The 19,255-nt window shown below is 42.7% G+C and overlaps 1 protein-coding gene across 17 annotated transcripts in view; it reads left to right on the top strand.

The window, feature by feature from the left end:
- Nucleotides 1-10,713: 10,713 nt before the first annotated feature.
- SUMF1 (sulfatase modifying factor 1) overlaps nt 10,714-19,255 on the top strand; it is a 636,667-nt gene continuing 628,125 nt past the window's right edge. For 7 of the 17 annotated variants that reach the window (XR_010155071.1, XR_010155072.1, XM_054681391.1 and 4 more), the window contains exon 1: nt 10,810-11,105. Coding sequence is in view for 14 of the 17 variants with exons in the window: in XM_054681391.1 (XP_054537366.1) it covers nt 10,836-11,105 (270 nt within the window). In the remaining 3 variants the exon portion in view is untranslated. Of the gene's footprint in view, nt 11,106-19,255 lie in introns of all 17 variants that reach the window. The other 10 variants (XM_016940327.3, XM_054681388.1, XM_063805298.1 and 7 more) reach the window with 5 other exon arrangements.

The raw sequence follows: 19,255 nt of genomic DNA, 5'->3' as shown, positions 1-19,255 counted from the left end.
TAATGGTAACACATTATAATAGAAACTATTAAGGTCTTACCATGTGCTAAGTCCTTCACATAGATCATCATATTTAATCCTCATCACAATCCTAGGAGGCGGGTTTTATTTACTCTATTTGATAGATGAAGAAAATTAAGAATTCCAAAATTTAAGTAAGCCGCCCAAGATCATTCAACCTGGAAGCAGCAAGGATGGCCTGAATCCTAAACTCTTATCCACTATTTCCATGGTGCTCAAATGGTGGTCCTCAGACCAGCAGCAAATCAGCACTACCTGGGAAACTGAAAGAAATGCAAATTCTTGGACTGGGCAGTGGCTCATAACCTGTAATCCCAGCTCTTTGGGAGGTCAAGGCAGGAGGACTGCTTGAGGCTAGGAGTTCAAGACCAGCCCAGGCAACAGAATGAGACTCTCCATCTCTGTAAAAAAAACTTTAAAAATTAGTTGTGCATAAGGCTGCACAGTGAGCTATGACTGTGCCACTGTACTTTAGCCTCTGTGACAAAGTGAGACTCTGTCTTTAAAAAAAAAAACAAAAAACAAAAAACAAATTCTCAACCTGCACCTCAAATCTACTGAATTAGAAATTCCCAGGGTGGGGACCAGCAATCTATGTTCCAACCAGCCCTCCAGGTGATTGATGGATGCTGAAGTTAGAGAATTAATTGCACCTTGCTATGCTTGACATGCACAAAGACCACACATGTAACCAGAGAACTATAAAGATTGTCTGGGAAATGACTCCAAAAACTTTGTGTTTTTGGCCAGGAACTTGCTGGGACCCGAGGTTTCCTATCTCTCAGTGGGAGGGCTGGGACCCCCATGGTGTTTCAGAGACTCCCCCGGTATCTCCAAGTCAGGACAGTTAGCATTTCTCAAAATTCCCATTAACGCTGACATCTGAACTGAGACGATCTGTGCCTGAGCCCCAAATGGTTATCACCACCTCTACCCCATGCAAGACCACTCTCCCACTTTCCTGGCAAAAAGGGAGCATGGTGAGAGGTTGAGGGGCAGAGTCCCTCCTCTGGTCACAGTCCCACTGTGGTCCAGCTGTGTCATAGCCAAAGCACATTGCCTGACTCCCCAAAGGATGCCAAGAGGATAGAGGGCACACATCTATTGACCCTTTTGCCTCTGAATTCCAGCCTGCACCTAGTGATGATGGTGGAACTGAAATATTTGGATTAGTTTCCCCTTGCTGCCATTACAAATGATCACAAACTTAGTTGCTTAAACAATGCAAATGTATTATCTTACAGTTTCATAGGTCAGAAGTCCAATCTGAGGCTCATTAGGCCAAAATCAAAGTGTTATCAGGGTTGTGTTCCTTTCTGGGGGCTCTAGAGGAAAATGTTCCTTTGCCTTGCCCAGCTTGTGACAGCCACCCACATTCCTTGGCCCTTGGCTTCCTTCCTCCATGTGCAAAACCAACAATGTTGCATGTTTCTGACCATTGTTCCATGCTTTCTGACCACATTGTTGCATCTTGCTGACCACAGCCAGGAGGGGTTCTCCTGCTTATAAGGACTCTTGTGATGACGTTGAGACCTTCAGGATAATCCAGGTTATCTCCCCATCTCAAGGACCTTAACTGAATCATATCTGCAAAGTCCTTTTTACCATGTAAGGTGGCATATTTACAGGTGAGACAGGAAAAAAAGAGATAATGAATTCATATATTATTTATCAATTAGAGGAATATATAAAGCCATTTTTCCTTTGTTCCAAGACTATTTGCTAAAATATAAACCTCTGCTTTAAAAACATTTTTTTTTTTAGGGAAGAGGAAGTACTACCACATTATAGGCATCCATAGCTCAAAAAATGCGTCTAGATTTCAGAACCATAAACTAGGATGGAAATTTGTCTTATAAGCAAAGTAATACCATAATAATCTCATCTAGTGTTTATTTTCCTTCTTATAACTGCCTACTTGATTTCAATGGAGCACTGTTATGAGGTAGGCAAGAAGAGGAAACTCAGGCTTACAGAAACTTTGTGACTAAACCTAAAGTCCCCTAAATAAATTCCAGGACCCAAAGTCCAGTCTTTGACTCTAACTCTAGGACTCTTTGTATTACACTAGTCAAGACTGCTCTAAGTAGAAGTAAGTCTTCCTGGAAAGAAGTTACTTCCTCACTGATCCCCTAAGCCACCTTAGGGGATCCCCTTAGTCACACATCCCTGGGAAACCACAGAGTAATTACAAGGATTGAGAGTTCACTCCTATGTTAAGCACTAGCTGAGGTCTGAAAAGGTGATGTATATTTGTACCTTCAAATATATACAGGTGCTTCTGATGTGATTTAATATGCAGTTTCCTTTGCTAATGGACTGCCTCACAGCAGCATCTTGACATTCTATTTTCTAAAAAAAAGAACCCTAAACGTAAAACTGCTATTGAATGAACATCTGAAATATATATATATATATATATATACACACAAAGACATATATATCTCCTCTCTACAATTGAGCTCTCATTTGTGAAAAAGTTGGGAACCATTTTTCTCCCTCATTTTATCTGACTTCAAACATTGTGATATCTAGGCTCTAAAAGAGACTCATGACTGTGATTTCTTCTATTATTTCTTCCTCTCTCTTTCCAAAGGCACATAAAGCATCTTTCACTTGCTCTAAATTTCTTTTGGTGCCGTTCTGGCTACTTCTCACCCTTCTCTCCTAACACCACTGCCCAGGAACATCAGGAAGACAAACGGTAAGTTTGGAGGAGAATAATTACAGGCTGTACTGGAGTTGTCCATCACAATGCCTGTAATGCTGCTAGCATTGCTAAGAGAAAAGTGCCCCACCCAGCACAGGTAGTAAGGGGTAGAACTAGTGGCTTATTTTGTGAACGCAGTAGTTTGCAAAATGTATGGATTAGCATCATCTTGGAGCTTGTCAGAAATGTGAATTTTTGGGTCCCACCCAAGACGTACTGAATATGGTGGCATCCCCAGCAATCATTGCTTTAAGAAGGCCCCTAAGTGAGTCTGATGCAAGCTACAGGTTTGCCTGACCCAATTGCAACTGATTGGACCAGAAATAGCTACGTGACTCAAATGCAGCTAAAGCATAGGCTTCCTATTGGTCTATGGTGTCTTGTGGTGAGAGAAAGAGGAGCTGGGCAAACCAGGCTTCCCCTTTGTGGCAGGTGAATGGGGAAACAGTGATGCTGAATGAGGCTGTGCAGTAGCATTGAGGCCACGAAGGGTCAGGAACATGCTGGGAACAGGAACTGTGACTAAGCAGAAGCTGTGAAGCCAAAAACAACAATGACAAAAAGACAACGAGGAGAGGGGGAAGAAGGCAAGCCAACTGGAAGAGAAAAAATAAGTGTGCAGGGAAAAGCAGACCTTGGAGAGCTGGGGAATGAACCAGGAGAGCAGCAGAGTGAAGCTGAAGAAAGTCCGCTGCTGAGGTCCCAGAGCTGCTGCAGCCTCTAAGCCAACTCCTGGTTCTGGTTTTCACAATGTGCCAGTGCCTTCTGAAACTAATCATTCTGTTGTCTGCAGCTTCTGTCCTGTGTATTCTTAAAATGTATCTTTTCTTTGCATTTTCTTTAAGGAAGTCTTTCCCCATGCCCTGCACCCCCACCCCGGTGCTTTCAAGGAGTGGGGAAAGTAAGACCAGAAGCATTTGAAAAAGAAAAGAGGGCCGGGCGCGGTGGCTCACGCCTGTAATCCCAGCGCTCTGGGAGGCCGAGGCAGGTGGACCACGAGGTCAGGAGATCCAGACCATCCTGGCTAACACGGTGAAACCCCATCTCTACTAAAAATACAAAAATTAGCCGGGCGCGGTGGCGGGCGCCTGCAGTCCCAGCTACTCGGGAGGCTGAGCCAGAAGAATGGCGTGAACCCGGGAGGCGGAGCTTGCAGTGAGCAGAGATCACGCCACTGCACTCCAGCCTGGGTGACAGAGGGAGACTCCGTCTCAAAAAAAAAAAAAAAAAAAGAAAAGAGGAAATGAACAAACCAAAATGAAACATTCTCTGTACATAACTTTCTCTTTCTCCACAGCACAAACTACAGCGCAAACTAGTAAAACTAAAAAGCCTAAATTAATAGGCTTTCCAATCAGATAATTTCACCAATAAAGGGCTCCAAAGACAGTCCAAAGAAAGAACCATATGGAAAATTTTTTTCTACCTCTAATTATTTGGACTTCTCTCTTTTACTCTCTAAGTATAGAGGAAGGTGTCCTTTTTTTTTTTAAATACTTTGAAATGCTCAGTTTAGATATTAAATGGGTTGACAATAGAAATAATCATAACTAAAAACTCTTGAGCTATTCTTATGCACCAAGCAATGTTGTATGTCACAGGGTTTAAGTTATTTAATGTCATTTTCACAAGGGCAAGAATTCTTTTCTGTTTTTTTTTTCACTGATGTATTCTCAGTGCCTGGAATAGTGCTTGGCTACTAGTTGACACTCAATAAACACTTGTCTAATGAATTAATGAGAATCTTCATACAATCCTTGGGTACTATTATATCCATCTTGCAGGCCCTCCTGGATGTAAAAATGGAAAGCCACATTTCAAATGTCTATGTGAGTATAACACTGTCAGGCAGCAAGTTTCTACTTGGACCAAGACCATGAAGGTTTTTATTCATTGGATGATATATTCATTCATTCAGTAAATATTTACTTAGCACTTATACATACCAAGTGTTGTTCTAGCCATTGAGGTTACAGCATTGAATCCTGAAGATGCTATAGCTGCCCCCATGGGGAGACAGAGGAACAAAAGAAATCATTTCAGATAGTGACAAGAGCTATAAAGACAATAAAGGAGGTGAGGTAAAAGAGCAGAATGGGAAAGGGTTATTTTGCATTTGAGAATCAGGGAAGGTTCCTCTGAGGAGATAAGGTTTGTACTGAGGACTGCATGACAAGAAAGAGCCAGCTTTGAAAAAAGTAGGATATTGCAGGTAGAAGGAACAGCAAGTACAAAGACCCTGAGGTAGGGCTGTGCTTGATGTGTTCCAGGAGCAGTAAGAAGGATACCATGGCCAGAGCATGGTGAGCAAAGGACAATTTGATGGAAGAAGAGATCAGAAAGGAAGGCAGGGGCTAGATCATGGAGGACCTTCTTGGCCACAGTGTGGCAGCCCAGGAGTATGTGCTGAGATTGCTCTTCAAGACAGAACCTGCCTCAAGGTGTACAGTCAATGGAGAGCCCACAGCAGAGCTCTTGTAGGATTGGCCAGTGTTCCAACTGAGGCCACGCTCTTCCTGGGCAGCTCTATCAAATGATTGAACCTGGTGGGAAGAATAGGGTTCACCATTTTGGCTCAATGCATAACTCCTCTAATAAGCAGCCTTTGCTCTGGACTTCTGGTTGACCTGGACTAGACTTTCTCAGTGCAGTACCAGACTCAGAGGCTTTTCCTCCTCCATGTTCCTTCCTGCCTCCCTCCTTCCACAGGTAGGACTTGTATTCAGTTTGGAGGCTTTCCCTTCTGATTCCTTCCTATTCCCTCTCTTCTTGGGGTTTCACAGGTGCGACCCTCCCCCCAACCCCATAGGATTTCTTGCATTTCTTTTTCTTTTTTTTTATTCTTTTTTCTTTTTCTTTTCCTTTCTTCTCTTTTTCTCCTTTTTTCTCTCTTTTTTTTCCTTTTCTTCCTTTTTAATGTTTTTTTTTCTTTTCTTTTTCTTTTTAGAGGTGAGATCTCGCTGTTACCCAGGTTGGCTTTGAACTCCTGGGCTCAACTGCAACTACAGGTGCACCACCATGCCTGGCTTTCTCTTGCATTTTTAATGACCTCTTGGCCTCTCTTTTTAAGAGGAACCACACTGACACAATTGGTAGTGTGAGTAGTCTGAGAAAGCAGGTGGTAAAGTGGAGTTTGGGGACTGGGTCACCCACTGCCTGCCTGGTGATAAGGATCCCATCTTGAGTGGGGTATGATTATTTTTGGGCACAAGGCCCAGCTGCTAAAAATGTTACTGGCAGTGACCTGGGAAAATGTCCAGGTGAAAAGGAACGCCTGTGTCAGCATGCTGACTCAGGAGTTTGAAAACTGTAGAGGAACAATGAATGCAAGGATAATGGAATTGGCTGGTTATTACCAAGCTGCACTGACCCTCTCTACAAGGGATAATGAGAAACTGAGAGCAGTTAATAAACAGCTGAGAACCAAGTGTGAGAGCCAGAGGGTCTCTTTGGTAATTTGCAAAGAAGTCTTCTCCTGCTGTGCAAGAGCAGACCCAGCTGAGCGGCAGAACCCAGAGCTCCACCACAGATGTTTGGATGCTCAGCCAAAGTAGGTCTCCTATGCTAAATTCAGGAATCTGGTTGGAAAAACATGGGGCCTGGAACCTGAAAAGTGGGGCAGGGACATCTAGGTGGAAGGCCCTGTGAAATGTGGCTCTGCAGACTCCTTTGGGACCCCAGAGGGAGCTCGCAGAGGTAGCCTCCCTACTGAGAACCAGTAGTTTCCACATGTGGAAAATACTGCATATACCAGAACTTTTTTTTTTTTTTTCTGCTTAAAAACAACAGCCTCCCACCCCCAAGAAAGTGCCTCTACATCCTCTTGTGGCTGCCAGGTTATAACCAGGGTCAAGTTTCAGTATAACCTGGCTGAGGGTAGGCTGGGCCTGATAAAGGAGAAAGAGATTTTACTCTGCAGGAGGTGGAAGAATTAACTACATCATGGAGAAATTGGACGCCTCATACATTGTTAGTGGGGATGTAAAATGGTGCAGCCACTTTGGAAAAGTCTGGCAATTCCTCAGAAGGTTAAACAAGACCAGGAGTGGTGGCTCACACCTATAATCCCAGCACTTTGGGAGGCCAAGTCAGGAGGATCACTTGAGGCCAGGAGTTCGGGACCAGCCTGGGCAACATAGTGAGACTTCATCTTTATAAAAAAAATAATAAAATGACCTGGGTGTGGTAGCAGCTTGTGATCCTGGAGGCTGAGGTAGGAGGATTTCTCAAGCCCAGGAGGTTGAGGCTGCAGTGAGCTGTGATCATGCCACTGCACTCCAGCACTCCAGCCTGGGTAGCAGGGCAAGATCCTGTTTTGTTTTGTTTTTTTTTAAACCCAAACCCAAAAGGTTAGAATTTCCATATGACCCAGCAATCCCACTTCTAGTATATATGAAGACAAATGAAAACATGTGCAAACAAAAACTTGTACATGAATATTCATATCAACATTATTCATCAAACCCAAAAAGTGGAGCCAAGTGTCCTGCACGTGTGAAGTAGATAACATTTTAACTTGTGCCTTTCCTACTCCAAGAGCCTCAGGCAGCATCACTGTCTGAGGGCTTTCAGAATGCCTTATGCATAGGCATATATTCCTACACCACATGGCATCTGACCGGGGACCCACTTCACAGTGAAGGAGGTGCAGGGGTAGGCCATGATCACAGAATCCAATGGTTTTATCCCTTACAATACAAACCCAAAGCAGCTGGCCTCGTAAAGGGTGAAAATGGCTTACTGAAAGCACAGCTGAAACGCCAGCTTGGATGCAATTTCCTGCAAAGATGGGGCCATCTATAAGGATGCAGTATACGCACTCAATTAGAGATGTCAGACTTGTCCCCACGTAGGAAGAATATATAGGTTCCACCAAGAGGTGGAAGTAGAAGTAGCCCCACTTACTATTACTCCTACTGACCCACTGGGATTTTGTTCTCCCATCCCTGCAACTCTGAGCTCTGCAGAGCTGGAGGTCCTGATCCACAAAGGGATGCTGTCTTTCTGTGGACACAACCAGGGTCCCATTGAACTACAAGCCATGGCTACCATCAGGGCACTTTGCATTCCCTGTGTTCAGGAACCAGAAAGCAAGAGAAGCCTCTAACCTGGTAGGAAAATTGATGCTGCTCAGCAGGAAAAGTGTCAGGTGTCTTCTCAACACTGCAGTGGCACCAACTTCCACAGTAAAAGCTTACCAGAACATCCATAACTTGGCCCAATGTTACCTTTCTGATCTCCTTTCCTTTCTTCTCTCCCCCTTGCTCACTCCACTGTAGCCATGCTGACCTCTTTGATGTTCAGTGAGCAGACAAGCTGCTTTCAGGACTGGGGTCTTTCATCCTCCCAGCTTCATGAGATAGAAGGAGCAAGAAAGGCTACAAAATGCAGAAGGAGCTCACATGAGAGACGGAGGGTGAGAGATATTTTATATAATTACACTAATTCGTACGAGCTGATGGCTGAGTTGGACTTTTTACCTCTTAATTTTTAGAACAAGCCTCCTCACTGATAGGAGGAAAATATTAGAGTGGAAAATATTGATGAGAAATCTCTCATCAATCTCATACTCATTGATTAGTGACTAAAAAGTTAGCCTGAGACAAAAGAATGATCGTCCTGAAGAACCAACAAAGTTCCATCTTTGATAATGATTAGTAATAGCAAAGTTATTTTTGAGATATGTTAAATGTCAGGTACCAGGCTACACCTTTTATATACTTCGTGTTATTTATTCCCCATAAAATCTATAAGAAAAAGGAATTATTATTCCCATTTCACACATGAAGAAATAGAGGCTCAGAAAGGTGAAATAATTTGCCTAGGTCATACTTCATGTAAAGTGGCCAGCTTTAACCACAGCTCTTTGTGAGTCTAAGACCTATATTATTTTCTCCACAATTTGCTTCCCCTTAAGAGAAAGAGCTAATCGTTACTTCATTTGTTCATTCACTTATCCATAATTTAATAAATGTTCACACTGAGTGATCAAGTGCCAGGCTTGGCCTGATTTTGCTGATACAGTGGCAAACAAATAGGCTCCTGCCTTACCTTCATGGAGGTTATAGCCTAATGGTGTAGCTGGACCATGAATCAAAGAAGTTCAGGTCTCTGAAGCGCAGCTGACACAGCATGTGCTGAGACTGATATTTGAAGGAGGCGAACAAAGATTACCGTTGACCTAGACCTTGACTATATATTATGCACAGTAAATACATACAACCTTGGTTAAGGTATTGACCTTTTAGCTTCATCAATTTTGAAATGAGTATAGTAATAATACATTTCTTGCCAAGTGGTTGTAATCTCAAATGAGAAAATGTGTGAAAGGCCTTGGCAAACTGTAAAATAGTCAACAAGGAGAAAAGGCCTTTTTTTTTTTTTTGAGACATGGTCTCACTTTGTCACCCAAGCTGGAGTGCAGTGGCACAATCACGGCTCACTGCAGCCTCTGCCTACCAGGCTCAAGTGATCCTCCTGCCTCAGCCTCCGAAGTAGCCAGGACCACAGGTGTGCGTCACCATGGCCAGTTAATTTTCTTAATTTTTTGTAGAGACAAGGTCTTGCTGTGTTGCCCAGGCTGGTCTCAAGCTCCTGGCCTCTAGCGATTCTCCTGCCTCGGCCTCCTAAAGTGCTGGGATTACAGGCTTGAGACACGGTGCCTGGCTGGTCTTTTCTTTATGCTAAAAAAATTCAGAGATACTACATTAGAATAGTGCAATAAACACCCAGATGCCCATCAACCGGCTATGACAGTTATCAACTCATGGCCAATCATGCTTCATCTTTAGCTAGACCCTGATTACCCATTTTTTGGGAAGCAAATCTTTGACTGCCTGTATTTTTATCCATATATGTGTGTGTGTGTGTGTGTGTGTGTGTGTGTATACCTCAGTGAGTGTGTGTGTACCTCAGTGAGGGGATTCTTTTCAAAAACATAGCCACAAATACCATTATTACTCCTAAAAGCCTAAAAACAAAATTTACAGCAATTCCTTAATTTTATCAAATATTATAATTTGACTTAGTGGTTAAATTTCCCTGATTATCTCAAAAATTTTGAACTCAGTAGGTTTGAATTAGTATTTAGATAAGGTTCACATATTGCAGCTGGCTGCTATGTTTTTTTTTTTTTTTTTTTTTTTTTTCAGATGGAGTCTTGCTCTGTCCCCAGGCTGGAGTGCGGTGGCGCCATCTCGGCTCACTGCAAGCTCCACCTCCCGGGTTCACGCCATTCTCCTGCCTCAGCCTCCCGAGTAGCTGGGACTACAGGCGCTTGCCACCACGCCGGGCTAATTTTTTGTATTTTTTAGTAGAGATGGGGTTTCACCGTGTTAGCCAGGATGGTCTTGATCTCCTGCCCTCGTGATCCACCGGCCTTGGCCTCCCAAAGTGCTGGGATTACAGGCTTGAGCCACCGCGCCCGGCTGCTATGTTATTTTTTAATCTGTAAGTTTTTCCTTCATCTTCTTTTTGTTTTGGTTTTGCATTTTGTTCGATTACGGAACTGTAGAACAGTGGTTCTTAAACTTAAGTGTGCATGAGAATCATCTGGAGAGCTTGTGAAACCCTGGATTGCTGTGTCCAGTCCCCACGGATTCTGATTCCGTATTGTATTTCTCTTTTTTTTTTTTTGAGACGGAGTCTTGCTCTGTTGCCCAGGCTGGAGTGCAGTGGCGGGATCTCGGCTCACTGAAACCTCCGCCTCCCAGGTTCAAACGATTCTCCTGCCTTGGCCTCCCGAGTAGCTGGGACTACAAGCGCGCCATTACTGGGTCTTTGTGAGGATTAAATGAGATTTTAAAAAGTGAAGTGCTTAGCATAGTACTCTGGCACTTAGCAAATGCCCAGCAAATTTGACTGTTATTTTTCAACCAAGAAATCAAAAAGGGGTGCACAGTCTGTGGAAGGCCTTGAGTTTTGTGGAGTTTTGTGTTTTGCTGCGTTTTGACGTTAGCACAGGCCAGCAGGAGCGCCAAAGAAGTACCTGAAGAAAGCTGAAGAGCAACTCTCCTGGCGACTTCGTTAAGTCAGCTCAAAATTCTGCCCCTTTAAGGAGGGCTCATCCACGTGACCAACCGGGTCACATGGCCCGCGGGACAACATGGCTGCGCCCGCACTAGGGCTGGTTTGTGGACGCTGCCCTGAGCTGGGTCTCGTCTTCTTGCTGCTGCTGCTCTCGCTGCTGTGTGGAGCGGCAGGGAGCGAGGAGGCCGGGACCGGTGAGGGCGCGGGGTCCCTCGCGGGTTCTTGCGGCTGCGGCACGCCCCAGCGGCCTGGCGCCCATGGCAGTTCGGCAGCCGCTCACCGATACTCGCGGGAGGCTAACGCTCCGGGCCCGGTACCCGGAGAGCGGCAACTCGCGCACTCAAAGGTGCTCCATCGATTCCTCCGAGGCGGGTGGGGGCTGCTCGGTTCCTGGACGGGGTTGGAGTAGGCAAAGCAAGGCACTAGTAGGAAGGGAAGTAAAGGTTATAACCACACCCCAAATCGAGCACCTGCTGTTCCCGTATGAGGAGTTCCTTCTCCGTGCCTCACCGGAAGACTCCATTTCATTGACCATTAGGGAGTTTGGTTTGAGGGTTATTGTTACTTCTTTACCCCCTATTTCTTCCTCCCTCCAACCTGTTCTCTTAATGAGGATCTCATAATTTTAAGGCAATCAAATTATGGTTTAAATCACCATTTCCTCTCTTATTAACGGAATAAATTAGGATCCTGGGTCTCAGTATCTTCAACAGGGTTGTTGTATACTTATCTGTAGTCTCCTCGAGTACACTCTGCTTGAGGACAAGGGCTTGAATGGTTTATCCTGCTATTCTTAGCACTTTAGCACTTAGGAAGGGCTAAGCAAACTGTAGTTGTTTTATTACTATTATTTATCTGTCTTGCTTAGCGCCTGTATGTGTTAGGTGCCGGGATATATAAATAACTTAGTGGCCGGGCGCGGTGGCTCACATGCCTGTAAACGCAGCACTTTGGGAGGCCGAAACGCGCGGATCACGAGGTCAGGAGTTCGAGACCAGCCTGGCCAACATGGTGAAACCCCGTCTCTACTAAAAATACAAAAATTAGCCAGGCGTGGTGGCGGGCGCCTGTAATCCCAGCTGCTGGGGAGGCTGAGGCAGGATAATTGCTGGAACCCGGGAGGCGGAGGTTGCAGTGAGCCGAGATCTTGCCACTGCACTCCAGCCTGGGCGACAGAGCAAGACTCCGTCTCGAAAAAAAAAAAAAAAAAAAAAAAAAGAAAGAAATAACTGTTACTTCAATCTGTCTGCCCGGTATTTTGCATATTGATGTGTTGTCGAAACAACTTATGGATCTAGAAGTCAGGTCTTCTGACTCTTAAACTAGTGCTCCTTCTTGTTTACTTAGCAGACACTATCCTTTTCCCATTCAATTTTTCTTTCCTTTGGGTTAATCCTGACCAATATTTTGGACTTAGGTGAGAGGTAACATCCACAGCAGGTTTTACCTGACCTCCTCTTTCTCTCCCCTTCAATATTTCCGTATCGTGCCTCAGTAGTATGTGTTTATTCTGACATAACAATTATTAAAGATGTTTTTCTGCTGATGTCTCTCCCCAACTGGACTGTGAGGGTGATGGGGTCAGGACCATGATTTAGTCTCTCAGGTGTACAGTGTAGGAGGTTGATACCTGGGCTTCTCATTGTTTTTCCGTCCTGTATACTTTTTGGCCTTTAATTTTTTTCCTGTTACCCCTTAGAGCGTGTCCTGGAGTACTGTTTATTTTTTGTGTGTTGAAGACTCCTGATTACTGTTTTAGTGTGTATTGGCCATACTTGATATTAATTCCTCTCTAACTTGCCTGGTAATTGATAATCAATCTCTCTTTCTTTTTTCTTTTCTTTTTTTTTTTTAGACGGAGTCTCGCTCTGTCACCAGGCTGGAGTGCAGTGGCGTGATCTCCGCTCACTGCAATCTCCACCTCCTGGGTTCGAACGATTCTCCTTCCTGCCTCAGCCTCCCAAGTAGCTGGGATTACAGGCACACGCCACCATAACCAGCTAATTTTTGTATTTTTAATAGAGATGGGGTTTCACCATGTTGGCCTGGATGGTCTCAATCTCCTGACCTTGTGATCCGCTTGCCTTGGCCTCCCAGCGTGCTGGGATTACAAACGTGAGCCACCGCGCCAGGCCGGTCTGTCCCTCTTTCTAAGGAGAAATCCTTACATCTGTTTATCTATTGTTTAATAGGGCAGCCATCTCATTTGCATATATACATTGGTCTGTCTCAAAATTTTATCTAGATTCCTCTGGCAAGCATTGAACATTTTTCATTTTTAAACATTCTATTTTCCTCTGGGTTCCAGAATGGGATGTGGATGTTAGAATCTTTTGGATTACATTTACAAGATGTACATTTTTCATCCCTATAGAGTGGTTTTGTGTCTTGACTGGATACTATATGGGCCATCTTTGGCCAGTTCTTATAGTCTGCTTTCTACAATGCTTAGGGGCATCTCAATTTATTAACAAATTAGTGGTTGATGAGAATATACCTTCAAGCCTTCAAGGGCTGAACTTAATGACTGAAACTGAAGCAGTCTTGTTATCAAGACAGTGATGTCATAGGAGGCTGTTCTTAATCTCTATTTTCCTTGGTTTCAAATGTTTTAGTTCATGTGCAGATGACTTTGGTCTAATTCTGACACTTTACCATTTATTCTAAATTCAGGAACTCCAATATTTCAGGAGAAGTAAATGATCATAGTGGTGTTTCTGCCTGTTTTTCCCCTCTTTGTTTTCTGTTTATTTGGTTTAATTAAACAAATGTTTATTTGGCACATTACTATATAACACTTGTTATGTAAGATTCATCCTATGTGCTGGGCATACAGAAAAAGACCCATACACTACCCACATGGCATTTACACTCTGGTAGGTGTTTCTCTCTCTCTCTCTCTCACACACACACACACACAAACACACACAGACACACACGTAAGTATCATTTTTCTATAGTGAGAATACTATAGGAGGAATATGTCCAGAGTACCTGGAGAGGAAGAAAGAATTCATTCTTCATGGACAAGTCGAGTAGTGCCTCAAAAAAAAAAGGCCACATTTGAGCTAGGCCTTGGAGGAAATATTTTTAGGAGCTGGGAATGGAATTCCAGATTCAAGGACATTCCAAGAAGGAGAATAGTATCAACACATGGCACATTGTGGAAATGCATGGTGTGTGCTGGGAAACATAAGTGATTTAAGATCTGGGAGTGACATGTTCACACTTTTTAATGTAACACTTTTTAGATGAGTCTTTTTTTGTTTTTGTATGTTCATACAATGAGTGTGTGTGGCAAGGTGAGGGACACAGAGAAATAACACTGGGCTTTGCCCTCAAGAAATTTTCAGTTTCACTAGAAAGTTATGGCAATTAGAATTGTCTGGGAAACAATATAGACATTTAAAAATTTAATGTGTATTCCCTCTGGTTATAAAAATACGATTCTCATTGAGAAAATTATCCTAATAGTTTTCTGCATGGCTTATGATTTTGTAACAAGGAAGCAAAATGTTTTAGTCTGCTTTTATCTTTTAGAAGAGTTATTTGAAAGGCATTTAGGATCATGGGATGCTAAGATTGTAGGTGGCATGTCTGTACATATGGATAAAGTCAGTCTTGATTTCCTGTCTGAGGAGGTTTCTGACTGGTAATGCTTCCCTGGGCAACGAGGCACAATCGAATGCCGTCTCTTCCATGAAACCTTTCCACCTCCTACAAAGAAGTAGTTTTTCTATCCTCTCAGTTCCCATAGCTTATTTTGTTGTTGTTTGATGACAACTTGTATATTTTCTTCAATATGTTGCTAGTGTTTTTTTGTTTTGTTTTGTTTTTGAGACGGAGTCTCGCTCTGTCACCCAGGCTGGAGTGCAGTGGCGCAATCTCGGCTTATTGCAACCTCTGCCTCCTGGGTTCAAGTGATTCTCCTGCCTCAGCCTCCCAAGTAGCTGGGACTACAGGCACCCGCCACCACACCTGGCCAATTTTTGTATTTTTAGTAGAGACGGGGTTTTACCACGTTGGCCAGGATGGTCTCGATCTTTTGACTTCGTGATCCACCTGCCTCTGCCTCCCAAAGTGCTGGGATTACAGGCGTGAGCCACCGCGCCCAGCCCTAATGTAGTGCTAGTTTTGTAGTTGTCTGATATTCTACATTGGAAGCATTTTTAGATGTTTTAATCTCTATATCCCCCACGTGCCTTATACATTTTAGGCATTCTGTAATAATTTCTTGAATGACCTGTGTTTCCTTTTTTGGTGGATACAATATTGAGAAACTGCCTTGGGAATAGAGAAGGTCACATACTTTTTCAAGAAACATTTGTAAAGTATTCTTTTGCTGTATTCATCCTAAGAATCCTGTGAGAGAGATCATCTCCCACTTTACAGATGAGGCAACTGAGGCTTAAAGGAATCATATAGCTCAGAACTGCAAGAAACTTTGAATGTCATTTCATCTATGATTAGTGTCTGTCTGTAGAGGCAGGAGGGTGACAGAATGGTATAGATAAATAAGCCCTGTATAGATAGATAAGGCAGGAGTTTGTGGACAGATCCAGAGAGCATGCTTCTCTTATTCACCCAGCTTTCTCATGAACCTTTAGCTTATTTTATTTTATTTTTTATTAGAGGGGACTCAGAACAAGAGCCTTTAGCTTTTAATGTTAAGGTTGAGGAGAGGAAAGAAGGAAAAGGAGAAGTTACACAAAAAAGTTATGTATGAGCTGATTCTATTTTTGTGTACAAGACAAAAATCTTGTACAATCTTGTAGCAAGTGAAAAAAAGACAAGACTGGCTTGAGCAGGAAAAAACTGGAAGGGACATTTATAGCTCCCCTAGTTGGGAAGTTCAAGAGTAAATATGGCCCCAGACACACCTGGATACAGGGCCTCAGGCAGCATCTCCAAGGCCTTTCTCTTTGGCTATCTCTTGGCTCTTCTGCATAGTCGGCTCCATTGTCAGGTAATGTCCCTTCTCCTACTGATAAGATAACTAGAAGAGAAAAAGTTCTTTCCTGGTAGCTCCAGCAAAAGTTCAAAGATGAACTTTGATTGGGACTTGGGCCTATCCCTAATTACATCTCCGTAGTCAAAAGAATGCTATGGTTGGCCAGGCTTGGCGGGGGGTGGGAAGTAGGATAGAGTCATCCAGTACCCCTGGGCCACTTAGAAAGCTTAAGAAATGGTTTTGGAAAGGAACTTCAGTATTTTACAAGAAGTAGAGGGATTGGGTGCCGGATGGACCAAAATAGCAGTGCCCACTGCACATGGCCTAAGTGTGTAGCCCACACATGGTTCCGTTATTCCAATGAATAATAGAGTCATTCTTTACTTCACTTATGCTTGTGGCTTGAGTGGCAGTGGCAGAAACTGTGGTGTGGCAGGGAAGGGGTTATCTCACCTTCAGATTGGAGGAGATATGGATTGTTTGAATTTGAACCTTCAGTGAAGAGTTGACTAAAATGGTCCTTTTTATGTGGCTTTGGATCCTACAGAGTGAGACACTTGGTTCTCTGGTTTTCACTTGAATGACATTTGACATTTGTAGGACAGAAAACTTTATTTCATTAGTATAAGTGAGAAATTATGATCCACTCAGAGTGATCCAGGCTATTTTTATCTATAGTCTCCAGAATGGAAACTTGGCTTATTCAGCACTGGCTATCTCTGATGGTTAATGAAAGAAGGAAAAAAAAAAACTCGGCCGGAAGTTCACATGGAAGTCATGATTGCATTAGCATTGTTGGTACTCACCTTGAGGGAGAAGAAGATGAGAAAAGTTAGATAATTGTAAAAGTTCATTAGGTACAATGGGCACAGCTTCCTGTGGTCCTTTGAGCTGAGGGATGAGCAACTGTTCTCCTAACAGGAAAGCTTTTTCTTTAAGTCTTTTATGAAATCTCTTATTAGAGCCTCTTAATCATTTTAAGACTGCTCTTGAAACTTTTGTCTGATGTCTTCAATTTTTCTACTTCTTTGTAGAGCTGCTTAAAATGTTGATTTCTCCTTTTAGGACTGGGTTATCTTGTGTCCCAGCACTTAGAGTATAGTGAGAATAATGGACAACCTAGTTCAGTCCTTGACCTGCATCTGTTAGACAGGTTTCACTGTGATGTTGACATGTTATGCATGTCTAGAACTGTTATAAATTAAATAGCATTTTTATAATTATGCATAATTCAAATGATAAATTCCTCATTACAGTCATGACCTCATTCAATTGGTAAAGATTTTTGTGTCTGCTGTGGACCATGCACCATGCTAGGCACTGGGGATATAGAAATAAAAGATTCATTTCTGGTCCTCAAAGAGCCTAGGTTCTAGGGAAGATGAAAACACAGAATTAAGATACTTTGGGTGGGATGCGGTGGCTCATGCCTGTAAGCCCAGCACTTTGGGAGGCTGAAGCAGGAGTATCACTTGAACTCAGAAGTTGGAGACTAGCCTGGGCAACATAACAAGACCTCGTGTCTACTAAAAAAAAAAATTAGCAGGGTGTGTTGGTGTTCACCTGTAGTGCCAGCTGCGTAGAGGCTGAGGTGGGAGAGTTGCTTGAGACCAGACGATCAAGGGTGCTGTGAGCTGTGATCACGCCTCTGCACTCCAGCGTGGGGTGACAGAGTGGGACTCCATCTCTTAAAAAAAAAAAATATATATATATATGTATATATACACACACACACACACACTGTGTGTGAGGGCACATGAGCTAGAGGGATATGCAGGCAGGAAAGGCCTCCTGGAGGAGGTGATCCTTGAACCATGACAATATTTACAAAGAGACAAAGTGGTTTATGGAAATGCGGGTGAAACACAGGGCAAGAGAGAGTGTGAGAGATGAGCTCTGATGTTTATATATGTTATTCTGAAAGGCGATAGGAATTCCTGACAGTTTTAAGTAGGAAAGTAGTATGGTCAGATTGACACTTTATTTTTTAAAACAGGTAGTATATTTACGTGGTTTAAAAATTTAAAAACATATAGAGGAGTATATAGTGAACAATTTCTCATTTACCCAGTAACCTTCCCCTCAGACAACCACTGCATGCATTTCTTACATATTTCCTCAGAGCTATGTTCTGCAAATATAAGTAAATACAAAGATAGTGAACCTGTATCCCTCAACCTACTTTCACGCTAATGACAGCATGCCATACTTAGCATTTGTGCACCTTGCTTTGTTCTTGTAGCTCATCATGGTGAGATCTTTCCATATCAATATATCAAAAGCATCCCTTTATATCCCCCTCTTCTTTTTTCTTTCCTATGGCTGCTTAATTTTCCATTTTATTGAAGGCCCACAATTGACTTAAAATGAGCCTGCTATTGATGGACATTTAGATTGTTTCCAGCCCTTTTCAGTTGGAAAATTGCGTTGGGTACAGTAGACTAACATTTTCAGAAGGAGTAGTAGGGGCTTAAATATTTGTTGAATGAATTATTGAATGGGAGATAGATGACTTGGAAGCAGGTGGGGATGTGAAAGGAGACTGAAGACAGGAACACCAATTACAAGGGTTCTGCAGTTATCTGGGGATAGAAAAGAGGGAGAGATTAGAGAGAGACATATTTAGGAGATCTAGTGAGACTAGGTGGCCTGTGTAATATTGGGAGTAGGGGATGTGAGTAGTCAAGGTTGATTTCTTGGTATAGTAGTAATACATTAGACAAATAAAAACACATTTATTACTAATTTATCATAAATGAAAACAGCACCATTTTTATTGGGAAGTACACGCATAGAATCAAAGCAGCCACCAGCAAGGAAAGCCAGTAGAAATAGAAAGTAGAATCAATGATTGTGGATTCCTAATTTCTGTTTCTTGTGATGTTATTTTTCTAATGCTTCTGCCCTTATTGCTAAGTGACTCTCTTTTTTTCCAACTAGTCATCTCTCCTTGACTTCTTTTTTTCCCCTTTCTAATTTGAGCCCTTGTTTTTTTAAATTTTATTTTTAATTGACAAATAATTTTATAATAATTTGTGGGGTACGACGTGATGTTTTGATATATTTTTACATTGTGGAATGAGTAAATCAAGCTAATTAACAAATCCATCAGCTCACATACTTATATTTTTTGTGTGGTGGAAACATTTAAAATCTATTTTTAATAATTGCGAAATATATAATGCATTACTTATTATAGTCACCACTCTGTGCAATACATCACTAAAGCTAATTTCTTCTAACTGAAATTTTGTACCGTCTGATCAGCATCTTTCCTTTCCCCACCTTCCCCTCTCCCCCAGCCTCTGATAACCACCATTCTACTTCAATTAGTTCAACTTTTTTAGATTTCACATATGAGTGAGATCATCAAGGCATTTGTCATTTTGTGCTTGGCTCATTTCGCATAGTATACTGTCCACTAGGTTCATCCGTGCTGTCATAAATGACAGAGTTTTCTTCTTTTTTTTTCTTTTGAGACGGAATCTGGCTCTGTCGCCCAGGCTGGAGTGCAGTGGCTCCATCTGGGCTCGCTGCAAGCTCCG

Source organism: Pan troglodytes, chromosome 2, assembly GCF_028858775.2.
Source record: "Pan troglodytes isolate AG18354 chromosome 2, NHGRI_mPanTro3-v2.0_pri, whole genome shotgun sequence".
Lineage (NCBI taxonomy): Eukaryota > Metazoa > Chordata > Mammalia > Primates > Hominidae > Pan > Pan troglodytes.
Note: the sequence above shows the minus strand (reverse complement) of the source record. Positions and strands in the feature narration are given on the sequence as shown.